At 42.0% G+C, this 23887-nt stretch overlaps 1 protein-coding gene across 9 annotated transcripts in view; it reads left to right on the top strand.

The window, feature by feature from the left end:
- The window catches only part of FN1 (fibronectin 1), a 130479-nt gene that overhangs the window by 95709 nt on the left and 10883 nt on the right, over nt 1-23887 (top strand). For 5 of the 9 annotated variants that reach the window (XM_039341917.1, XM_039341914.1, XM_039341912.1 and 2 more), the window contains 10 exons: nt 1177-1341; nt 3003-3158; nt 8604-8717; nt 9455-9724; nt 11203-11390; nt 12088-12175; nt 14029-14205; nt 15027-15116; nt 15294-15473; nt 16229-16318. In XM_039341917.1, coding sequence (XP_039197851.1) covers nt 1177-1341; nt 3003-3158; nt 8604-8717; nt 9455-9724; nt 11203-11390; nt 12088-12175; nt 14029-14205; nt 15027-15116; nt 15294-15473; nt 16229-16318 — 1518 coding nt within the window. The remainder of the gene's footprint in view (nt 1-1176; nt 1342-3002; nt 3159-8603; nt 8718-9454; nt 9725-11202; nt 11391-12087; nt 12176-14028; nt 14206-15026; nt 15117-15293; nt 15474-16228; nt 16319-23887) is intronic. The other 4 variants (XM_039341915.1, XM_039341913.1, XM_039341919.1 and 1 more) reach the window with 1 other exon arrangement.

The following is a 23887-nucleotide window of genomic DNA, read 5'->3' as shown; positions in this document are numbered from 1 at the left end:
CGCTGCCAATCCTCAACAGAAATGCTCAAACCAATGAAAACCTCGCACAGGAGGAAGAGTGCCGTCGGGTGGGCAGCAGGTGTCTTGCTCGGCTGTGGCTTGGGGGCACTTTTTTCAGTGCCATTGTAATCTCCAACAGTCACTAAGCGAATTGTTGTAAGTCGAGGACTACCTGTACTTTAACACTTTTTTCATTTTTGGGGGGGGTCATCGAGTTTTTGACACCTTGCTAGGAGACTGGTGGTACTCAGATATTGCCATATCCTAAAAGTGGTACAATGGATGAAAAGGTTGAAAAGCCCTGAATTAATGGATGAGTTCAAACACTACATTTTAAACTGTAGATGTCAGGTGCAAGCAACCAAAAACCACAGGCCCAAATAGATATTTAATTGTTGATCACCTATATTACTAGAATCTCAGCAGATTGTCTGCCCTCTCTTGAGAAATGGCAGATGAATACCCAAAGGTTTAACTTCAGATGGTTCCTCTCTTGAACCCATTCCAAGTTGGAATGTCTCTTTACTCCCCATAGAAGGGTTCCCTCTCTTTCAGTCAGAAATGGCTCTTCAGTGTTAGAAAATAGCAGTAATTACTTTGGATATCTGCTGGGTGTAATTCATGGACAAAGGATTTCAATAACTAAGGCAGATTATTAGTTTAAAGATACATTTAGAGCTGAACTCTTGGAATTTTAAGAAAACTTTTGAAATAAATTTTGAGGTATCTTTGATGCAAGTTATTTTACAAGAGCCAAGGACTTCTGGTTTTTCAGATATTTTATAGTTTAGTTAGAAGATGCCACTAAAACATTAACTGCTGTGGCTGGGTCATAACAGTATATATATATATTTCCTTTTATAGGAAGTTAATGGAAAGCGAGAGCCACTTTGGTGTAATGGTTAAGACATTAGGCTTGAAACTGGGAAACTGTGAGTTCTAGTTCCACTTGGGCACAAAGCCAGCTGGTAAATTTGGGCCAGATACTCTCTCTCAGCACTAGTAAGTAGGCAATGATAAGACACTTTGGAAAAACCTTGCCAAGAAAACTGGAAGCACTTGTCCAAGCAGTGTCAGATAATTGAACAGAGGGGAAAAAACTGGAAAGTATTTCAAGATGATGAGGAGGAAGAGGAGGAAGATGAATCTCTAATTGTTTTGCACTATTACCCCCAGGTGGCAGCGGGCCTGTTCAAGAGTTCACTGTTCCTGGTCATGTCTCCACTGCTACGATTCCTGGTCTTAAGCCTGGAGTAGATTATACCATTACTGTGTATGCTGTCACTGGGCGAGGGGACAGTCCTGCCAGCAGCAAACCTGTCAGCATAAATTACCGAATAGGTAAATCTGGTTTCTTTTGGGATTAAAGAGATAAACAATCTGTTGCCTTCATTTAATCTGTTATATGCTCAGAGTTTTTTCTATTTGCTCTGATCATTTGCAACTTATTGAAAATATTTATATCTTGCTTTTATAGTGTACTGAAATGTTTTGCAACAGTAAATGAAAACATGTTTTTCTTTGTGGGTCTTTTTAATTAGATCAGAATGGTTGATAATTATTTTAATTTTTAAAAGTTTCATTATCATTTGAAAGGATCCAAAGAAATTGAAACAGGCACCTAAGAGAGATACAGAAAAGTAGAATAGGAAAGGCAAGAAGGATGATAAGTGTTTCTAATGGTAAACTTTAGTAGAACCAGTTGCCAAGAAAGCTAATGAGTAAGGTAACACTGTAAACCAAATTTTTAAAAAATGGGGGAATTTGTAATCAGAGCATCAGTATTACCTGGTTGATTTTTTTCTAGCATCTGGAATTTAGATCAACAACATCTAACAATATTCCATTTATCTGCTGGAGCTGCATATAGAGATGGAGTAGGTAAAAGGAAACTAACACCATTGGCTTTCGAACAGTGGTTCTCAACCTTTTTAATGCCGCGACCCCCAACCGGTCGTAAGTCGAGGACTACTCAACCGGTCGTAAGTCGAGGACTACTCAACTGGTGCAGCACCGTTTGCAGAATGGGACTTTTGGCGGGCTCAGCAGGGCAGAGACAGCCTGGACAATTCCTATTGGCTTTTGAAAGCCAATAGAATTAGACTCTATTCAAGAGAGTCTATTCTATTGGCTTTCAAAAACCAATAGAATAAAAGGGAGTAGCACAGCTAAGGAAAAGGGGAAAAAAAATGTTGGACTGCGTTGTTTGGCGACCCCCATGAAATGGTCGTTCGACCCCAAATGGGGTCCCGACCCACAGGTTGAGAACCACTGCTTTAGAATGATGAAAAATCTCCAAAAATTGATATCACATCCTAAGCTGAATGAGAGCAATGTTAGGTGTAACTGAAATAACTGAAGTACTAGCAATAAAGTAATATTGCTTGTAGTTAACATATTTTTTGCATATCAAATTAAAGTGGCATGAAATACAGGGAAATAAACTGTAAAAATGTGCAAAGAAAGCATTAACTAAAACACAAAAGAAAAAAATATGTTAACTTTAATTTTTTTAATAAACAATGTTTAATTAAAAACAATACATTTTAAGATGGCACCTTTACAGAGCTGCCATAAGGGATCTGAAAAAGAACTGTATGAAGAACACTTGTTCTCTATATTAGCTTTCTGCATAATCTCTCATGGTGGGGCATCCTGAGTATTTTAAATTGGTAGGAAGATTCAGTTGATACAACCAGGAATTAAAACAGAGTAACATGATGCTATATATTCCTTTGGCTATCAGTTTTATTGAATAATTGCAGTGATAGTTTTCACTTCTAGTTCTCTATTTTGAAATTGCATTCTTTCATAATTTTTAATGAGCTTAATTTTGTGCTTCACTGATTCTTGTTATATTGAAATTGTGATTCTTAATCTGTTTTTTGTGCTTCACGAAGAGGCATTCTGACCAAAGGTATGAATAAGAATATGTTAGGATTTAAGAACATTGGAGCCTGAAGGACAACATCTAATATAGAAAATTAAATTTTCATGTGCAGAGGTTGATACACCATCGCAGCTAGAAGTTACTGATGTTCAAGACAACAGCCTTACTGTGCGGTGGCAGCCTTCTTCTTCCCAAGTGACTGGTTATAGAGTGACAGCTACCCCCAAGGATGGCCATAGCCCCACAAAAACTAGAGTTCTTTCTGCAGGTAAGCACAAAGAAATTACAGGAAGCAGGATGCAATCTGAGTATTTCAGTGAAAGTAAGGAAACTCTAATTTTAATTTGACTCGCTTGCAAGTATAATGTGGGATTATGTGTCATGGTTCCGATAGATGAAACCCATCAAAAGAACTTTGAGGCAAAATTCTTTCTTAAAGAACATTTATTCAGGAAACAAAGTATCGGCACTACATAGTTGAACCCCAAAACTAAATACCCTTCCCCCAGATACAAAGTAACAAAGTACAATTCCCACCCCCAATAAACTCATAAAGCACATTCCCCAATTCGCTTAAAGCTTGGGCTTTCTCCTCAGCTTCTCAGCCTGCCAAAATATTATCAGCCAGTTCTTGGGTTCCAACAGCAATGTTAGCTGAGTTTACATCCCAACCCCCCCTCCCGCTGCACCTGATTTCTAAAAGCAAGAAAAAGCATGTTAAAGGAGAAGAGAAAATGGCTGCATTTTCATCAGTTGTCAGAACAGGAACATCCAGTGTTAGCAGCATTGACATTATGATTGTCTATTATGTGTTTGGGAGGTTTTGCAGAAGAGAAGGAAATTGTGAAGACTGGAAAGATGATGCTGAGAACTGTGGACAAACTGGTATCATACCATTAATACCACATGTTCCACCTAAGAAATGTTTTTAGATTGAATCTCAGTAAGCTTGTAGATATTTCTGCTTGACTGGTTATAGTTATTGGCCGAACACTGACTAGTCTGTAGAATATAGAAACCACCACTTTGGTAAACGTATTGCTTCTAAGCACATTCTTTCCTTACCAGAATTGAGCCAGACTTGTTTTCATGGGGAACAAAGAACAATAAATTAAGAGGGATGACAAATGGAAGAAATTTCAAGTCAAAAGGGGATCAAGGATGTGTTACTACCATGAAATTATATTCCATGGCCATGGATTAATGAAGAACATTTACTTCTCTGCCTTGTGGCCACAAGATAGACCAGAGTTTCTTTTTTATAGTTTGTGGGATCTTTTTCTTTTCAAGGAAAGGCTTGCTAGTGGGAATTTAGATGATTCTTTTTGGATCAGTTCTTTGGCTTATCTTGAGGTGGGCCATAGAATACAACCTTAGCAACTGCTTTTAATTTTGGATTCTTTACAGTTTGTAGATTTTGAGGAAATGCAAATATGGGCTTTACTACTTGTTACTCAATTCTCAATTAAATCAGCCATAACAGGATTAAACGTGTGCTTCTGGGAAGTGAACAAGTTCTTCTTGTGAGAGATATGACTTCTCTCCTGCTTAAGCAAGACAGCTAAGAATTAGAAAGCCATAGCCAATATTAAACATTTAATTACTGGTGAAAGTATTTGTCATTGTACTTGTAATATAACAAGATTTGGGGGGGGCTATCTTGATGAAGTGCTGAATTAGTAGTTATGCTGGGGAGGTGTTTTGCAGTCTTGGGCCACATCCAGATAACATTGCTGAGGGATTACTATTGGCTTTCCACAGATTCCCATTTTATCCCTTACATCAGTGGTGGCGAACCTATGGCATGCCTGCCAGAGGCGGCACTCGGAGCCGTCTCTGTGGGCACGCGCACTGTTGCCCCAACCCCGCCTCCCTCTGTGGCTTCCTCCTCACCAGAAGCCCCCCTGGAGGAGAGTCGCCCCCGGGCATGGCCTGTACGGAGCAGCGCAGCCAAGGACATAGCCAGGCAGCAGGGACAAGACTCCGCCCTTGCGCCCTGTAGCGTAAAGAAGATGCTGCAGGGTGTGGGTGGAGGGCGTGGCTGCCATGGTGCTCCAGGGCTGCCTGCGGCGGGCCATGGAGGCAGTACGTGACCCTGTGGGTGGGTGGGGCAGGGGGCGGGCAGGGGCGGAGCAGGCAGGATGGGAGGTGGAGTGGGGGCAGGGGGCGGTTTTGGGACACTTGGTCTCTAAAAGGTTTGCCATCACTGCCTTACGTTGTTTATATTTAATGAAGCTACTTGTTTCATTGTCATGAAGAATGTTGATATAACATTCCACTATATCCCAAATCCCCTGATCTACTTCCGTTTAATATGCTGGATAGTGGCTTATACTTCACAGTGGAATAGATGAGTATGAATAAGCTGGAACTATGCCCTGAGATAAGAGAGAGGTGCAATTACTCATTAGAAAATTGGATTAGATTTCTGAATTGTGGCAGTAGCAAGGAACATGCTTGCATATTATAGTTTGTTTCTGAGCTGGTCTGATTACAATGCAGTCATTGATGCCTTAATCATAATGTGATTAGATGATATAATGTGATCTGTGTAGGACTACTCTTTAAGAATGTCTAAAAATTTATGTTGATGAAGAATGTGGGAACTAGACAGGTAATCAGCATTAGACAAAATGTTGCCACACTTTGCTGAAAAAATCTACTCTGCCCGTTTTTCTCATAGTTCAAAGATGCTGAATTTAATCTTTAAAACTCAAACTACCCCATACCTGAGCAATTGTTTTCTCTCCTTGCTTCTCAAGACATCAAGGTCTGCAAGTCAGTTCCTGTACTTTCAAAGTACTGTTTTTATACCTACATAGAGACCAAAATGTACTGAGTAGAATATAATATTACTAAAACATTACTTATGTTGGTCTATCACCATAAAATAATTTGATTTGATTAAGATATTAAAGAACATTAAAAAAGAGAAGAGAACTGGTAAAACAATAAAATGCAGTTGCTACATGGTACTGTAAATATAAAATCCTATATAAAAATGCTTGGGAGAAGAGAGATAGTTTGACAGCTACTTACTGTGATCTTGGTATGTAGAGGAGGGTCTCCTCCTGTGGAATATAAAATGTGGCAGTCTATGAATTCTTGAGTTATCCTCATACCCTCAGTGTTAGAAGAAATAAGTAACTCTTCTTACAGACATTTTGAATATTTTATAAAGAAGTTAATAATTGTGTTATTAATTATGTCATTATCATTCTGCTTTGAATTTTTTGAAATGATGATAGCTCTTTGGATTGTTTGAATCCATAGCCTTTGATGATAGGCAAGAAAACGGTAAGTGAGCACCTGTCTAGCCTAGACGAGTTCAAATCACCAGGACCAGATGGATTACACCCCAAGGTTCTCAAGAAACTGGCAGCTGTGATCTCAGAACCACTGAACTATATTTTTCAAAGATCCTGGAGCAAAGGGGAACTATTGGAGGACTGAAAAAGAGCTGATGTAGTTCCCATCTTCAAAAAAGGAAAAAAAAATGGACCCAGGAAATTACAGACCTATCAGCCTGACGTCAATACCTGGGAAGATTTTGGAAAAGATAATCAAACAACGAATCAGCGAACAGGTAGAGGCAAACAAAGTCATTACTAAAAGCCGACATGGGTTTGTCAAAAACAGATCATGCCAGACAAATCTTATTGCATTCTTTGACCAAGTGACAAAATTAGTGGATCAGAGGAATGCTGTGGATATAATTTACTTGGACTTCAATAAGACATTTGATAAAGTAGATCACAACCTACTACTTGACAAGATAGAAAAATGTGGATTAGACAGCATCACCACCAGATGGATCCGTAGCTGGCTGACCGGCCGTACTCAGCATGTGATCCTCAATGGAACCGCATCTACATGGAGGGAAGTGTGTAGTGGGGTGCCCCAGGGCTCTGTTCTGGGCCCAGTGCTCTTCAACCTCTTCATCAGCAATTTAGACGGGGATAGATGGGGAAATCATCAAATTTGCAGATGACACCAAGCTGGCAGGAATAGCCAATACTTCAGAAGACAGGCTTAAGATACAGGAGGATCTGGACAGACTTGAACACTGGGCGCTATCCAACAAAATGAAATTCAGTGGTGAAAAAAGTAAGGTTCTACATTTAGGCAAGAAAAACCAAATGTACAGGTATAGTATAGGGGGTACCTTGCTCAATAGTAGTAACTGTGAGAGGGACCTCGGAGTCCTAGTGGACAATCTGCAGCTGCCAAAAAAGCCAACATAGTGCTAGGCTGCATTAACAGAGGGATAGAATCAAGATCATGTGAAGTATTAATACCACTTTACAATGCCTTGGTAAGGCTACACTTGCAATACTGCATCCAGTTTTGGTCACCACGATGTAAAAAAGATGTTGAGACTCTAGAAAGAGTACAGAGAAGAGCAACAAAGATGATTAGGGGACTGGAGGCTAAAGCATATAAGGAATGGCTGCTGGAATTGGGTATGTCTAGTTTAATGAAGAGAAGGACGAGGGGTGCACGATAGTAGTGTTCCAGTATCTCAGGGGCTGCCACAAAGAAGAGGGAGTGAAGCTATTTTCCAAGGCGCCTGAAGGCAGGACAAGAAGCAACGGATGAAAACTAATCAAGGAGAGAAGCAAGCTAGAACTAAGGAGAAACTTCCTGACAGTTAGCACAATTAACCAGTGGAACAACCTGCCTCCAGAAGTTGTGAATGCTCCAACACTGGAAGTTTTTAAGAAGAGAGTGGACAGCCATTTGTCTGAAATGGTATAGGGTTTCCTGCCTGAGCAGGGGGTTGGACCAGATGACCTCCAAGGTCCCTTCCAACTTTATTATTATTATTATTATTATTATTATTATTATTATTGACAACCACATTGACCAGCATTTGAGGAAGGAATGTATTTTGCATATCCAGTTTTAGTACACAAATTGTAGTGGTTTTGATTCAATAAACAAATAAGTTGCTTAGTATGTCTTTTATACTGATAACAAGTTCAAACAGATGCCATTAATACAGGTAATTAAGTGGAGGATAGAGGAGCCTCTTAAAGAAGAAGTTACAGGTCTGTGAGAGCCAGAAACCTTGCTTGGTTGCAGGTGACCACATACTTATTTTCCACCATAATTTGCAAATAAATTCTTTCCAAATCAAACAATGTGATTATCTGGATTGGTTTTCTCATTTTGTCTCTCATAGTTGAGGTCTACCTGTGATGACAATTACAGGCCTCTCTCATCTTTTAAAGTGGGAGAACTTGCACAATTGGTGGCTGACTAAATACTTTTTTGCCCCACTGTATAAGCAAGCTAGTCCACTATTTGGTGCAGCTTCCCAACATTGGGCAGATTTTGAGATGTTCTAAAACAGGAATTGTTGTTTCAACACGAGCTAAAAGAATGTTTGCCAAAAATGTAGGTCTTGTTAATCATGTAATTTATATATGCTTAAAACTTCTGATGACAATCTGTTTTTAAAAACACTGAAACACAATGGGTACCATTGACTATTTCTAGAGAAAAGTATTTCTGCATTTACATTGTCAAAATATTTGTGACTGTGAAATCTGTTAAATTGTTTCTTTTGCTTTGAAACAGTTTCTATGCAAAATAATCCTATCCTAGGATTATTTAGAACTACTTGTCTTTCTTCATGATGGACAGCTGAATAGCTGAGATGGTTAAGACAAAAAGAGACCATATATAAATATATTTTTATTTTTTGCAGAACAAACAGAAGTCACAATTCATGAACTACAACCTACAGTTGAGTATGTGGTTAGCGTCTATGCCCAAGGGCCAAATGGAGAAAGCCAGCCTTTGGTTGAGAAAGTTGTTACAAGTATGTAAATTCACATTTCCCACATTTCATAGTAGGAGAACAATGTTCAAATATCTAAATCTTTTGGGACATGTTTATTATCAAAATTTTGAGAAAATGGCAAAAACAATGCTTTTCTCACAGTTAAGTCATTTTTACCACAAACTGTGTTTACATTAAAATTAAAACTAAAATTATAAGTGTTAAAATCATTAATTGATAAATAATTTGGAAAAAGATAATCTGACTGAAAAAAGCAGTTCTTTATGTACTATTTATTTACAGTGCAACATTTTTTATTTTTACATTAGAAAATACAAAGAAATTTAAATCCAGGATTTAAAATAGTAGTATTAAGGGGTTTTTTTAACCAAAATTTGCCTTTGTTTGACACAAAATCAAAGAAAATAACCTGTTTGGGATGTATTGCTACTCACACTGAAGCTGTCATTTCACAAATAAATAGGTATGTGAGCAGTAGCAATAGGCTGCAGTCTTATTCTTACTTAACTGGAAATAAGCCCACTGAACAAAAGGGAACTTCTATTCAAGGTAACTGTAAGATCACCCTGTAATCAATTAGCTGTGTTAGCTGTGATGTAAGTGTCGTGTGGTACTCTAGGCAGGAGAAAAATGAATTATATTTCTTGATGTGCAAAAACAAGAATGCTTTGCTTGTAACAAGAGCGTTTTGTGCTACCCCACATCTGCTTTGCATCCTCCTCTGCTTAACCTTTCACCATTAATTTGCCTAACAGACATTGACCGTCCTAAAGGACTGGCATTCACTGCAGTGGATGTTGATTCCATCAAAATTGCTTGGGAAAGCCCACAGGGGCAAGTCACCGGATACAGGGTGACCTACTCAACCCCTGAGGATGGAATCCAGGAATTATTCCCTGCTTCAGATGGTGAAGACGACACTGCGGTGCTGCATGGCCTCAGGCCGGGTTCTGAGTATACTGTTTACATTGTTGCCTTGCACAATGACTTGGAAAGTCTACCTTTGATTGGGACCCAGACCACAGGTACACATGAAATAATGTCACCTGGTGGCTATGATAGCTGTCCCTTCTTGTGAAGGATGATAGCTGTCTCTTCTTGTGAAGGAATCCAGTTGCAATTAATTATCTGTGAAGTGCAGTGCTGAGGTATGGGACTGGAGAAACATCAGTGGATGATCATAAGGACGATTAATAGAACTAAAACATTACTGTGCAACATGGGAGATATGGAATCACACATAAACTTCCATATCCATGCACAAACAAAAGAAAAATGTTTTTAGGGTCAGATTTTTTTTGTTCCTTATCTCTGTTTCCATAGCTTCCCTCTTTCTGCAGCTGATATAATAACTCAGATATTATATATCTATATGTAATATATGTGTCTCTCTCTCTCTATATATATATAATATGTTTCAGCTGTAGTATACATTTGAAGGGACATAGGTGGCGCAACAAGGAATAGATCTGGATTTATGACATTTGTGTGAGCATTTTGTTTTAATTTTTGTAACTAAGAATTTCCTCTGGTTCAAATCCTGATCACAATAATTGGAACAGGATACTTTATATTTCCTTTTCTTAAACCGAATGTTATATGTAATTGTTGGACTTTTTGGAATTTTGAAAACATTTTTGCAATGATCTCCCAAAATGGCTATTACTATGAATTTTAATCTAATCGTAGCATTGATGATATGGTGACTGTGACCGGTCTCAAAACTTTCATTTTCCAGGAAGAAAATGGGTGGGTTGCTTTGCACTTTCACCTTTAGTCTACTACAGGGTTCCCCAATCTATGGCTCACCTATTGGCCATTGGGCCATGGGAATGGCTGGCAAGTGTGCGCATGTGTGTTCACACACCCCCACTCACGTTAGTGCCACTGCGCAGGTACTAGCGGCCCCGTTTGTTCATGTGCGGGATGCTAGCACTGCCGCCAGCATCACGCGGGTGCTAGCAGCCTGTTTGCGCATGTGCATGGGTGTTAGCGGCCCATTTGCTCATATACGCGGGCACTAGTGGCCCACTTGTGAATGCACATGGGCACTAGTGCTGCCGCTGTGTATGCGCCCATTTGCCTCATGCGTATGTGGACTGCGGCCGGGCACATTTCTTCCAAGCCGGAAGGGTTGGGGAGCTCTGGTCTACTACCTCTACTGTGCCAATTTACCTTGTCATTTTGGGAGTATGTATATGTCCATGTCCAGATTAAGTTGTGGTATAATGGCTCACTTGTTATTTTGCATTGTGGGACATTATTTTATGATCTCAAAAGAGATAAATGTAGTTTTTAAATTTACTGCCCTGTATTCAATAGGAAAGAAAGTTTAAACTAGTTTCTAGCTTTCATTTACAATGCATGAAAACTTTAAAAAAACTGTTGTAACTATAACATAAAATTAAAATACTGAATTGATAGTACTTAAAAGACTTAGATGGCTTTTTGTATTACTGGGTTCTTTCCATATAATCTCAATTTGTAATTCTAAATTTAACAGCAATCCCACCTCCTACAAATCTGAAATTTATTCAGGTTGCTCCAACAAGTCTCACACTAACTTGGACTGCACCAAATGTGAAGCTTACTGGATATCGAGTGAGAGTAAATCCCAAGGAAAAGAATGGCCCAATGAAAGAAATTAATCTTGCTCCAGATAGCACATCTGCTGTTATCTCTGGACTAATGGTAATGCTTTTTTATTATTGTTGATTTTATGTACTTATTTTACAGCAATTTAAAATATAGTGGGAGAAAAATATAACTCATATACAGTTTTATATTTAGTTTGGACTAGAAGGTAATTATTTAGAAGATATAACTTATACACAAACATCTCCCCTGTTTTTCATCCTTCATAATTAGCATTAATCTTTTGAAGGAAAAGATTATCCATCTTTTAAAGGTAGTATAAAGACATTCACATATGTAGCATGTTATATAGGGTAATTATCCAAGTTTTAGGCTTTTTTCTCTTGGTAGAGCATCTAAGATACCAAAGGAGAAATAAGGATAGGCACCAGTATGGTGAGATAGGAATTTCTTTTCCTGTTCTTCTCCATTTCAGGCATTCCCCATAACTTTAAAATCTTAAAAGCAACATTTGAAGACCAAGAGACTGCAGTAAGGAGAGAAGGGGTTGTCTTCCCTCCTAGTCCATTAATAGAAGCCATATCCACATTAGGCTTGGGTATTAATGTTTGGGTTGATGGAGCAGAAGTAGAGAATCATTTGGTTGAAAAAAAATCCTCATCCCACTTTAGACATGAATACAGTAGATACACAATGATGTTAGGACCTGAGGTTCTTTACTGAAATGGCTTGTGTGTCAGCTTCTTTGAAGAATGCAAAATTCCTAAGTTCACATGTTCTTTTTAATATCTAGGTGGCAACTAAATATGAAGTTAGTATCTATGCACTGAAGGACTCTTTGACCAGCAGACCTACCCAAGGTGTAGTTAATACTCTGGAAAGTAAGTGATCCAACATAATCAAAATTGCCATAAATCACTGAGCTGAAAGGCGAAACACTGTGGCTTTTTAGGCTATAAGTACAAAGAACGGAGCATTGTCAAAATACATAAAGTCATTTTCCATCTTTGACATAACAAAATTGTATGTCATTCAGTAAAGTTAAATGGTACAAAATTCAAGACAGATAAAGGAAATGCCACTTCACACAGCACACATAACTGAATTACTACAAGATGTGACGTGGTCAGGATTGAAGATGTTAAAAGGGGATTCAACAAATAAATAGATCTCCTATGTGTTTATCAATAGCTAAGGAGGATGGCTGTGCACTATCTTGAGATTCAGAGACATGAATATAGTCATGTAGGGATCTTGGCATGATATGACTATTGTCCTCATATTCTTCTCTAGGCGTCTATGTAGTCATTTCATTATGCATTATGACACAATGGACAAGGAGGTAGGCTTTTGCTAATCCAATAAGACTACTTTTACATTCTTGTGGAATTAACGAAGGAGAATATTTGGAACTCAGGATTGTGGAATTACCAAGACAGAAACAGCTATCCTGGTTTCCTCTTTCCTTCTTGACCAATTTCAGTCAGTGTTAATAGAAGAGGAGAGATCCAACCCATGGCTCCTGTTGTGTGGTGTGCCCCAGGGGTCAGTTCTCTCTTCTCCTATTTAACATCTACATGAAGCTATTAGCTGAGATGATCCAATCATTTGGGGTGAGGTATTATCAATATGCAGATGATACCTAGCTATAGATCTCCACCCCAGACACATTGAGTGATGCTGTGGATATCCTATCCCAGAATCTGGAGGCTCTAGGGGCCTGGATGAGGTGCAATAGGCACCAGCTCATTCCAAGCAAAACAGACTGGCTTTGGTTATTTAGTTCTCCTGGGAACAGGGTTCTTCCATCTTTGGTACTGGATGAGGTAGCACTGCGTTAGACAGGCTTTGTGGCTCCTGCTTGAAAAGCAATTGACAGCTTTGATAGGAGGGCCTTCGCACATCTTCAGATTGTGTGCCAATTGTGCCCTATTCATGGTGCTGGAAGCTTTGTTCAGTCACTCATGCCGTTGTTACCTCTCATTTGGATTATTGTGACGAGCTCTGCATGGAGCTGCCATTGAAAAGCATTTGAAGTTGATACAGAATTTGCCTGCACAGTTAATTAATGGTGCCTTTTACACCATATATGTAACAGTACTACTTTGGGAGCTGTTCCATTGTATTTCCAGATGCAGTTCAAGTTTCTGATTGTCATCTTTAAAGCATCTAGTTTCCAAAGGGACCATCTTCTCCCAATAATTTCTACCCATCCAATTTGGTCTAATTGATTGGGGATGCTGTTAGTTGGTGGAGACCAGGGGGAATGCCTTCCTAGCAATAGCCCCAGCCCCTTGGAACAGTCTTCTTTCGCTGCTCAGGATGGCGCCAACCCTATTAGCCTTTCATAAGATTTTAAAGATCTGCCTATGTGCCTGAGCCTGGGGTCCTGAAAATGTTAGGGGCTCCATTATCTGGTTGCACTGCTAATTTTTATGTAATTATTATGATAATTTTTAGTTGCCCCTACATATAATTTGTAACTGATTTTGTGTTTCTTCAGATTTAATTATTGTGATGCTGTTTGTCATTCAGAATCAATTGGATTGAACATAGAACATAGATTCTATCTATTGAATATTGAATCTATTAATTGAGAAGGGCAGTTATATGAAATCAATCAATCAATCTCTGAGCTGTAGACAGCAATTTTTTTGAATCTATTTTTCTTGGAAACTTCTAAGCTCAGTATGACCATTATATTAATGATGGACATTCCACCTTTTTGGTGCAGATGTTAGTGCTCCCCGTAGGGCTCGTGTCACAGATGTCACAGAGCGAACCATCACAATTACCTGGCGCACCAAGACAGAGGCAATCACAGGTTTCCAGATAGATGCCGTCCCCGCAGGTGGTCAGAATCCAGTTCAAAGAACAATTAGTCCTGATGTTAGAACCTACACCATTACTGGTATGTGAGCATCATTTCTGTACCTTGAAAAGTTTTATGATAATATTTTGCAGGAAGGATATTGCTTAAGGATATCATGCAGAACAAAATAAAACAAAACCCCGGTAACTTTCTAGCTCTTAAACCTTAACCTAGGGTATTTTGTCCATTTTTTTATTACCACATTTAGAATACTATAATAGCTGGGCAGTTCCAAGGAGAATTCAGAAAACATTGATTTTGCTACAGCTGAAGGACCAAATCTTGTATGGTTTTCAGTATCTATAATTCCTCCCCTGGGATAATTTCTTCAGAGCTCCCTGTCTTCTGAGTTGCAAATATTAAGGGTCACATTTCCTATGGGAAATAATAATAAATTATTTTCCCCATCTCATTACCATGCAGTAGGTAGGAGAAAAGCAATCATTGGTGGAATTTTCTTTTTTGTGCAACTTATAGAGATCCGGGAAACAGTTTGGTTCCCCCTCTTCTCTTTTGTGATTGTGGAAGTTCAGATTTTCGAGCTTCCCTGCCTGTTCATTTCTTTTCTGCCATCATATCTTCTGCAGGTGATCGTTATAATCTAGTTCGATTTTCCTTCCTTCAGTTTCCATAGTGCCCTTATTGTTTCTTCATTTCAGAATTGTGTAGGGATTTGAAGACAGATATCTATAATACTGTCAAAACAAAGCAACAAAGGTTACCTCAGTTTTTCTACTCTAAGCTTTGTAAACTGGATTTCTTTAACTCCTTGTTACCTATTTTAGTATGTAGGCTTCCTCCAATCAGAACTTTACATAAAGAACCATTGATTTATTTTTAATGCTTTATTTGATTTACAGGCTTGCAACCTGGCACTGACTACAAGATTTATATCTATGCGCTGAATGAGAATGCTCGCAGCTCCCCAGCAGAACTTGATGCTTTCACTGGTAATAATACTTGAGCAAAAATTCCTATGGGCTGAATATAGAGCTTTGTTCTTTACAATCCTTTGTGACTGGTTTATGTCTCCAGCCAACTTCTGAGAATGAAAAAAAATATGTCAGTGTCTGAAATACATGGAAATTGCAATAACTAACATTTATTTAAATGTTTTTGTTCCTTAGCCATTGATGCACCATCCAATTTGCACTTCCTCACAACTACAAGCAACTCCTTGTTGATCAGTTGGCAGCCACCACGGGCCAAGATCACAGGCTACATAATCAAATATGAGCAAGTTGGTGGCCCAACCAGGGAGCTACTTCCTCGTCCTCATCCTGGTATTACTGAGGCCACTATCACAGGTATGAACTTTTCATAATGAAGCTGGATCATCAAACAGTATTGAGGAAATGTAATTTGGCAGCATTTAGAATCTCTGCAGTCAGAGGGAATAACAATGAGCCTTTGAAACTACTATTAACTGCTGGAGTACAAGGAATAGCATTGGCTCCCTGGGTTTACAGGAAAGATTTCCTCAGCTGCACTTTAATATTGTGAGGATTGAATTTGGAGTCTTTTTGCTTCTAAATATTATGAAGAAGTTTTTTTAAAGTCTAATCAAATTGGAATTGGTCTATTGTGTAGTAATAATACATTATTTAGGAGATGAAGTAAAGCATTGCTTTTCAGAACTAGGATGTGTTCCCGACATAGTGATTAATTTTTGAAGGCTAGATTTTGATCCCATCCTAACATGTTTTCCGATTATAACTAATCTTTCTTGTCTTAGATCTGAAATAGAATAATCCATGGGTACTTATTACATGATACGCTACAATATATCCTGGGGACTGAAGGCAGATGACAATTTGGTTTTTTTAAAAGTGATTTGTAATGGTTTATACCACTAATAATGCTATAACGCTGGATACCACCAACATAAAATATTTAAGATAACAACATATATTAGACAAAAGTAATAAAAGGTAAAGCAATAAAGCTACAGAAATAGATAAAACTTATAGTTTGATTATTAAAAAGTGAGCAGGCTTTGCCTTTCTGAATATCTTAAATCCTGAACTGGCTGCAGTGTCCTTTTAAATTTTTCTTCCATCAGATCTGGAGCCAGGGACAGAATATATCATTTATATAACTGCTGTGAAGAATAATCAGAAGAGTGAACCATTGAGTGGAAGGAAAAGAACAGGTAATATTAACTTAGATTTCATTCCTGTATCTTCAAATAAATCCTATGCAGTTCAGTGAGAAATATTACATAGCATTGCATGGTATACTTTTGTAACATATAAACATTGTTTATAACCTGTCATTACTTAGACGTTGATTTATGCAAAATATAATAGAATTCTAGCTTATTATCATTTCATGGATAATCTTTTGGCTGAATTTTCTTTGAAAATGACTGAATTAAAGTGCTGTCCAGCCTCTGAATTTGGCAGAAGGTATAATATATGTATTCTCCAGTACAGGAGATGGAGAATCCACCAGTGGGTTTTCTCTGTCTGCCTGCTCTTGAGACCAATTAGCCAAAACTTGACACGCCCCCTCTTACTAGAGGATCCATTCTTAACTTGGTCTCAGCTCTTGAAGACTCGTTTTGGCGTGGCTCTCAGCTATTTCAAGTTAGACAAAGCATCCCATTGATGGATTCTCCCTAAATAATTGGCTATCCCTTTAAAAAATTTGTTACTTTCCCTAACAAATTCCCCACAGGTCCAGAGATCATCTCTGATCTCTAATCAATTAATAGATGGGGTGTGTGGGGGAGTTTTCATCCAGCTTCCCATCCCACTCCCAAGGCTCTGGACGGGGGGGGGGGGGGAGAAGGCATCAGCAGAGACCACTTGCTGTGCCTTTCTCCCCAGCCTCCCAATTTTTCTCTCCAGTTTGGGGGGAAATAGCAAGCTCCAGACTCGATTTAAAATTTGAATCCGGATTGTCGGAGCTTGCTCCAGCAGCCCAGGGCAGCCGTGGGCGCCATTTTGGTTGCCGTTTCAGGCAACGAAGTCGCCTTTTTAACCGAATTTCAACCTTTCCATTCCCAGGGCTCTGGGCGGGGGACGGGGGAAGGAAGGCATCAGCAGAGACCACTTGCTATGCCTTTCTCCCAGTCTCCCAATTTTCTCTCCAGTTTGGGGGGGGGGGGAAATAGCAAGCTCCAGACTTGGATTCAAATTTGAATCTGGATCATCGGAGCTTGCTCCAGCAGCCCAGGGCAGCCGCGGGCGCCATTTTGGTTGCCGCTTCAGGCAAAGAAGGCTGTTTTTTCGTTCAAATTAGACCCTAAAGCGGTGAAATCGCAGCGCACAACCAGCGCTGCACCCACGATTCTCCCGGGCACTAAAAATTGCCAGAAGGCTGCGGAGCCCGTTTTTGGAGGAAAACGGGCTGCGGCCGCCATTTTTAAAAGCCGCAACGAGCAACAGGTATTTCTAAAAGAATTTCCCTAGCAATCCACACCTTGGGGGGTAGGCTCCGGAAGGTAGCTGACCCCCAAAATCGCGCGGATTTACATAGCGCGAGCCTCTGCAGTAGGGAAGCCCCGGACCTCACGTGAAGCCATATAGGCCTAACGAGGCCACGAGTGGCTCCTAGGCCAAGAGGCCTATTCTTGCTACAAGGCCTAGCAAGGCCTAGGGGCAGACTATAGCAGCAAATCAAATCGGGGGGGGGGGGGAATCTGTATTCCTTTTCATTCTGGGTGGCCGCCATTTGGTGCCTTTTTCTACTGGTTACTTTAGGCCTCCAAACCTCCTCGAGGTTGCCCTGATTTTTTGTCCTTTTCTTTTACTGGTGCACACTGCCTGGTCATCTAAGGCTTCCAGGTGGAGCCCAGAGAGTGGTTCCAAACGTGCCTTCGGTACCTGCCTCAACTATTGTGACTGTAGCCCAGAGAGAATTTTTTATTGGTTGGGTGATCAGGGGAACAGTCTTGGTACTTGTTCCAATCTCGCTTCCGTCAACTACTTGCCTGCCTGAGCTCCTTCCCTGTGTTTTCCTGGGATTGCTCAAACGGGATGGAGGGACCCTCATTGCCTCAGTCCATGAGCACGACCTCTCCACCTCCCAATTACGGCTGCAATGAACCTTCTGGCCAGAAGGCGGCAGGCAAGTGCAAAGCGAAGACAAAGCATTTGCTTAAGAAGTCCTCCAAGTTGGCGGAAAAACAAGCCAGCTGTAGGCACCAGGCCCTGGAGAAGGAGTTCTCCAGAGCGCAGAGGCAGACCCAATTGGATTTGGTTCAAATGGCGGCCACTGAGATGGAATTACCATTGGGCCCATCGATATCAACCCAGAGCGTATGGTCCATTCCGGGAACACCGCCACCACTGGGCTCGCCCCCCACATCGGCCCAACAAACAGCTACTGCTGCCGGCGCTACCACTGAGCCCATTTTGCCACCCACTGCCATTTTACTCGGGTCATAACATAGGGGACATCTTGGCAGACGGACGTCTGGAGGCCTTATTGACCAAAGTGGTGGACCGAGCTCTAACACAGCGCTCTGTCCAACATGATCAGGGGGCCTCCACCTCGACCATGCCATCCTTTGAACTCCCCACGGAGCCCTCAGGCATTCAGGAGCCCACCTCCCCAGCCCAGTCCTCCATGAGCGGTTACTCCTCGCCACAAGAGGAGGAGCAACCAGAAATTACCATGTCTGAGGATGAGGAACTTCCCCCTGAGCATCCCCCTCAGGTGGGCTATTTAATCCCAACCTCTTCCTCACGATACTCCGCAAGGCCACAGTCACTGCAAACATAGCGACAGACCAGTTCCCTCAACCGCAGGCGACACCGGGCACCACGTCCAGGCCTATGTTTTTTGAGAAGGTGACAACTCAACACCACGTGCCTTGTCCCGCCATTTTCCTGAAAGGGATCAAGAAACAATGGGACTCACCTGCTTCCTTCCCATCAGTGAGTGGTACGGACAAAAAATTGTACAGCACATCCATAGATCTCAACGAGGCCCTAGAGATTCCTAAGGTAGACAAAGCCTGGACTCCTTTGGTCTCCCAGACAGCCATGGCTGGGGACCTAGTGGAGGCTCTCAAGGCTGATGACAAAAGGTGGGAGCAAGCCTTCCGCAAAACCCATCAGGCAGCGGCATGGGCCATAAAAACGGCTACCTCGGCCTCCTTTTTTGTCCAGACCACCCTCCTGTGGTTACAACAACTGCAAGCCATGGTTCCTATGGAGGACATGCGGACTCACCAGGACCTGGCTAAGATGGTGGCAGCCACGGAATACGCTGCTGACGCAACACTCCAATCGGCCATTTTTTCATCCAGATCCATAGCATCTAACATAATTGCCAGGAGAATGCTGTGGCTAAAACACTGGCAGGCCAACACCAAAGTTAAGTGGCACCTAGCGACCGCCCCTTACTCAGGCAGCAACCTGTTTGGGGAGGCCCTGGCCCCTTATCTTGTAGAGAACAAGGACAAGTGTAAGGTCATGGCGCAATTAAACAAAAGGTCTGACAAACGCCCCACGCCTTATTTTCGAAGACAGCCTTTCGGAAACAGACAACCACGTCTATCAATCAGACCTCCAAGCCATACACCCCCAGACAGGACAGGCCGTACGACCGTCCCTATGACAGACCGGGCTTCCGATCCAGGCAACAAAACCAGATGAAATGGCCATTTCGTGGAACGGGTCGTCCCTACCGGAAGACCAAATGACTCCTACCCCGACCTACCCATTGGGGGAAAACTAGCCCACTTCTTCCACCAATGGGAACTGACCTCCATGGACAACTAGGTACTACAAACCATCCAGTCCAGGTTGTCCCTGGAGTTCCTGGTCACACCTCCAGACCGACTCACCGTCTGCTCGGTCTCCAGGGACTCAATCAAATGCAGACTTATGCAGGAGGCCATCCAACACCTGTTGGATATTCAGGCCATAGAACCGGTCCCAGCGGAATACAGAGGCAGAGGATTTTACTCCATCCTCTTCGTGGTTCCCAAGACCTCAGGAGGATGAAGGGCAATCCTGGACCTCAAAAATCTCAACCGTTACATAACATACAAAAAATTCAAGATTCAGCCTTTAGTCCATTCTGGGAGGCATCAGAGAAGGAGACTTCCTGGCATCGATAGATCTCACAGAAGCCTATCTTCACATTCCCGTTCACCCAGATCACCGTTGGTTCCTACGCTTCTGTTACGGAGGAAAACACTTCCAGTACAGGGCTCTTCCTTTTGGCCTGTCTTCGGCACCCAGGGTGTTTACCAAAATACTGGCAGTTGTAGCTGCCAAACTCAGAAAAATCCCAATACACGTCCAATGTTACCTAGATGACATTTTAATCCAAGCAGCATCCCCACAAGCAGCTCAGGCGGACGTAAGGACTGTTATTCGTGTCCTTCAGCAACATGGCTTTTCAGTAAACTTCCAGAAGAGCCAGACAGTTCCCTCGTCCAGGCTGCTGCATCTGGGAGCCACGATAGACACAACCAACTGCATGGTCTATCTCTCCCAGGAGCGGGTGGTCAGCATCAGGGAACTGGCTCGCTGGGTATACAGACAACACACAGTTTCTCTAATAACTCTCTCCCAATTATTAGGCAAGATGGTCTCTTGCATAGCCATAGTGCCCTGGGCCAGGTTTCACCTGCGGGACCTACAGTGGTTTCTGCTCCCATACCAACGGCAGAACACCAGTGCATCCAATCACCTAGTCAGGGTCCCGGTGCAAATCCACAGGGCGCTCCACTGGTGGTACTCTTGGGCCATGACCAAGGGGTCACCCTTCAAGGAACCAGACAGGGTTACCATCACGACAGACGCCAGTCTGTACGGTTGGGGAGCCCATCTGGACTCTCAATTTGCGCAGGGACGATGGTCCACCGCGGATCTGAGAAACAACATCAACTGGCTAGAACTCAGGGCAACCCACCTAGCCCTACAACATTTCAGAAACAGAATCAAGGGCCATTATGTTCTAGTCCTCACGGACAATGTGGCAGCCAAGGCACACATCATCCGTCAGAGAGGCACTAGGTCCAAAGCCCTCATGACAGAGGCACGACTCCTGTTCACCTGGGTAGAGTCCAGCCTGGGGTCACTAAGGGCGGAATACATATCGGGGGTCAACAACCGACAAGCGGACTTCCTGAGCCGCGCCACAGTGGACCCTTCGGAGTGGGGGCTACACCTGGACCTGTTCCTAGACCTGTTCCTAGATGTTTGCATCGTCGGACAATGCCCAGCTCCCCAGATTTTACTCCCGCTATTTCAATCCATGGGCGGAGGGGACAGATGCTTTAAGAATTCAGTGGCCCCAAGGCCTACTTTACGCCTTCCCCCCACTTCCATTCATACCGGCGATTATCCGCAAGTTGATAAATGAGTGGGCGGAAGTGATTTTCGTGGCACCATACTGGCCACAGAGACCATGGTTCGCCGACCTGATGAACCTGTCTCAGTCGCCCCTGTGGAACATTCCCCCTCGCCGAGTGTCCCTACACCAGGGAACCATCTGTCATCTGGAACCCCAATGGTTACAGTTGACCGTCTGGTGCTTGAGCACTGCATAATGACGTAGGAACTATTCTCCCCTCGCGCCATTACCATGATTCAAGCGGCACGCCGTCCAGCGACCAATCGCATTTATGATTCCACTTGGAAAAATTTTTGCCTTTGGTGCAGGAAGCGGCAGTTTGATATGTACAAACTTTCCATTCCTCAGATAGTAGATTATCTTTTGGATGGGCTGGACAGAGGTGTTGCCCGTGCGACTATTCGCAGACAAGTGGCGGCTCTGTCCACCCTCCTCACCTGCATGGACTCGGTCCCCTTAGCTCACCATCCCAGGATTTACGCCTTTATCAAGGGCGCCTGTAACACCAGACCTCCCGTGGTTCACAGGTACCCATCTTGGGAATTGCCGCGAATACTTCACGCTCTCATACGGTCACCCTTTGAACCATTGACAACCGTTTCCTTACGACACCTGTCACTAAAGGTGGCGTTCCTGATTGCCATCACGTCGGCCAGACAAATTTCTGAGCTGGCTGCACTGTCGGTCAGGAATGACCTCTGCATTTTCCACAGTGATGGTCCTTAGATTAGATCCCTCCTTCATCCCAAAGGTGAATTCTCTTTTTCACAGGATGCAAGAAGTTATTCTCCCAAACTTCTGTCCAAACCCAACACATGACTGGGAGCGGCAGTGGCATACATTAGACATCCGCAGAGCATTGCGGTGTTACATAAAACTCATGGAGCCTTTCTGCAAGTCAGAGGCCCTCTTTGTGTCCTTCCGACCAGACACCTTGGGGCGGAAAGTTTCCGCTGGCACCATTGGAAGGTGGATCCGAAATTGTATCGCGGAAGCGTACCAGGTATTGTCTCTGCCACCCCCAAGTCACCTCACTGTCCATTCCACTTGAAGCGCTGCAACCTCGGCGGCATGGGCTACCCAGGCATCCATCGAGGAGATTTGCAGGGCCGCGACATGGTCCTCGCCTTCCCTGTTTGTACGCCACTACAAGATCGATCGGTTTGCTTCGGCGGACGCCTCCTTTGGTAGGAGGGTCCTTCAGCAAGTGGTCTCAGAAACCAATCTTCCAGCCTTATCTGTCTCTCACCCATCGGGACAGTGAGGCTTTGGTATGTCTCATTGGTGGATTCTCCATCTCCTGTACTGGAGAAGGGGCGTTGGTCTTACTTGAACGCCTTTTCTCAGTACGGAGATGGAGAATCCACACCCACCCTAAGGTCAGCAGGCCGTTATTAGGGAACTGAGAGCCAACACCTCGTCAACCTTCAGCCACTTCGCCCTCGTTAAGAATGGATCCTCTAGTAAGAGGGGATGTGTCAAGTTTTGGCTACTTGGTCTCAAGAGCAGGCAGACAGAGAAAACCCATTGGTGGATTCTCCATCTCCGTACTGAGAAAAGGCGTTCAGGTAAGACCAACGCCCCTTCCAGATAAATTGCTTTAGTTCACTTCAAATGTCCACATACATCCCAAAAGAAGTTGGATCAGTTTCTCCACTCACCCTCTGCAAGATGAAGGACTTTTGAGTCCTAAAATCTCAAAAACATACCATTTCACCCAAAATTGGCTACAAAATCAGCCTTTCTTACTATGATATCAAAAACCTCTGAGAATGATTATTATTATTTTTTTTTTAAAAAAACTATTCTATTATTTAAAAAATTGACCACTCCTGCTATATTAGTCTATTCAGAGTGAAAATTCTCTCTATTCAAGAGTATTTAACTTCAGAGAATTTTATATTATAGTGTTGAATTAGATTTCAGCTACAGTTTAATATTTCCTTATTTCCATTGAATTAGTAAAATCAAAAAAGGAGATAATTTGGTTTGGATTATTGCTTCCAGTGGGTTAAAAATATCTCTCCTGCTCTCTCCCTGTTTCATTATTTTTAGTGCTTTCATTAGGTCTAAATCAGCTACTTTATATTTTATGAAAAATAATGATTTATAACAAATAAATTAATCCATGTTTCATGAAACTATGCATTCATTGGTGAAAGAGAACTGCTGTTTTATATATGTCCTCATAACCAAAGGGCAGAAAGTGGATCCATAAAACTCTTATGAATAATTTGTTGGCTCTCCAGTTGACACTGTAGATTCAGTGTTGAAGCATAGATGGGGATCCAAGGGTTGATGTCTTAGGAGAACTGATTTTGTAAATATGTCCCAAGTGTAATGCAATATATAATATTGCTCCCTTAAGAAATTTTTTGGGGGAAAAGCAATATAGCAGTAA

The sequence above is a fragment of the Crotalus tigris genome, unplaced genomic scaffold (genome assembly GCF_016545835.1).
Source record: "Crotalus tigris isolate CLP2741 ecotype Arizona unplaced genomic scaffold, ASM1654583v1 scf7180000017774.6281472, whole genome shotgun sequence".
In the NCBI taxonomy this organism is placed as follows: domain Eukaryota; kingdom Metazoa; phylum Chordata; class Lepidosauria; order Squamata; family Viperidae; genus Crotalus; species Crotalus tigris.
This window is presented reverse-complemented; position numbering and strand designations above follow the sequence as displayed.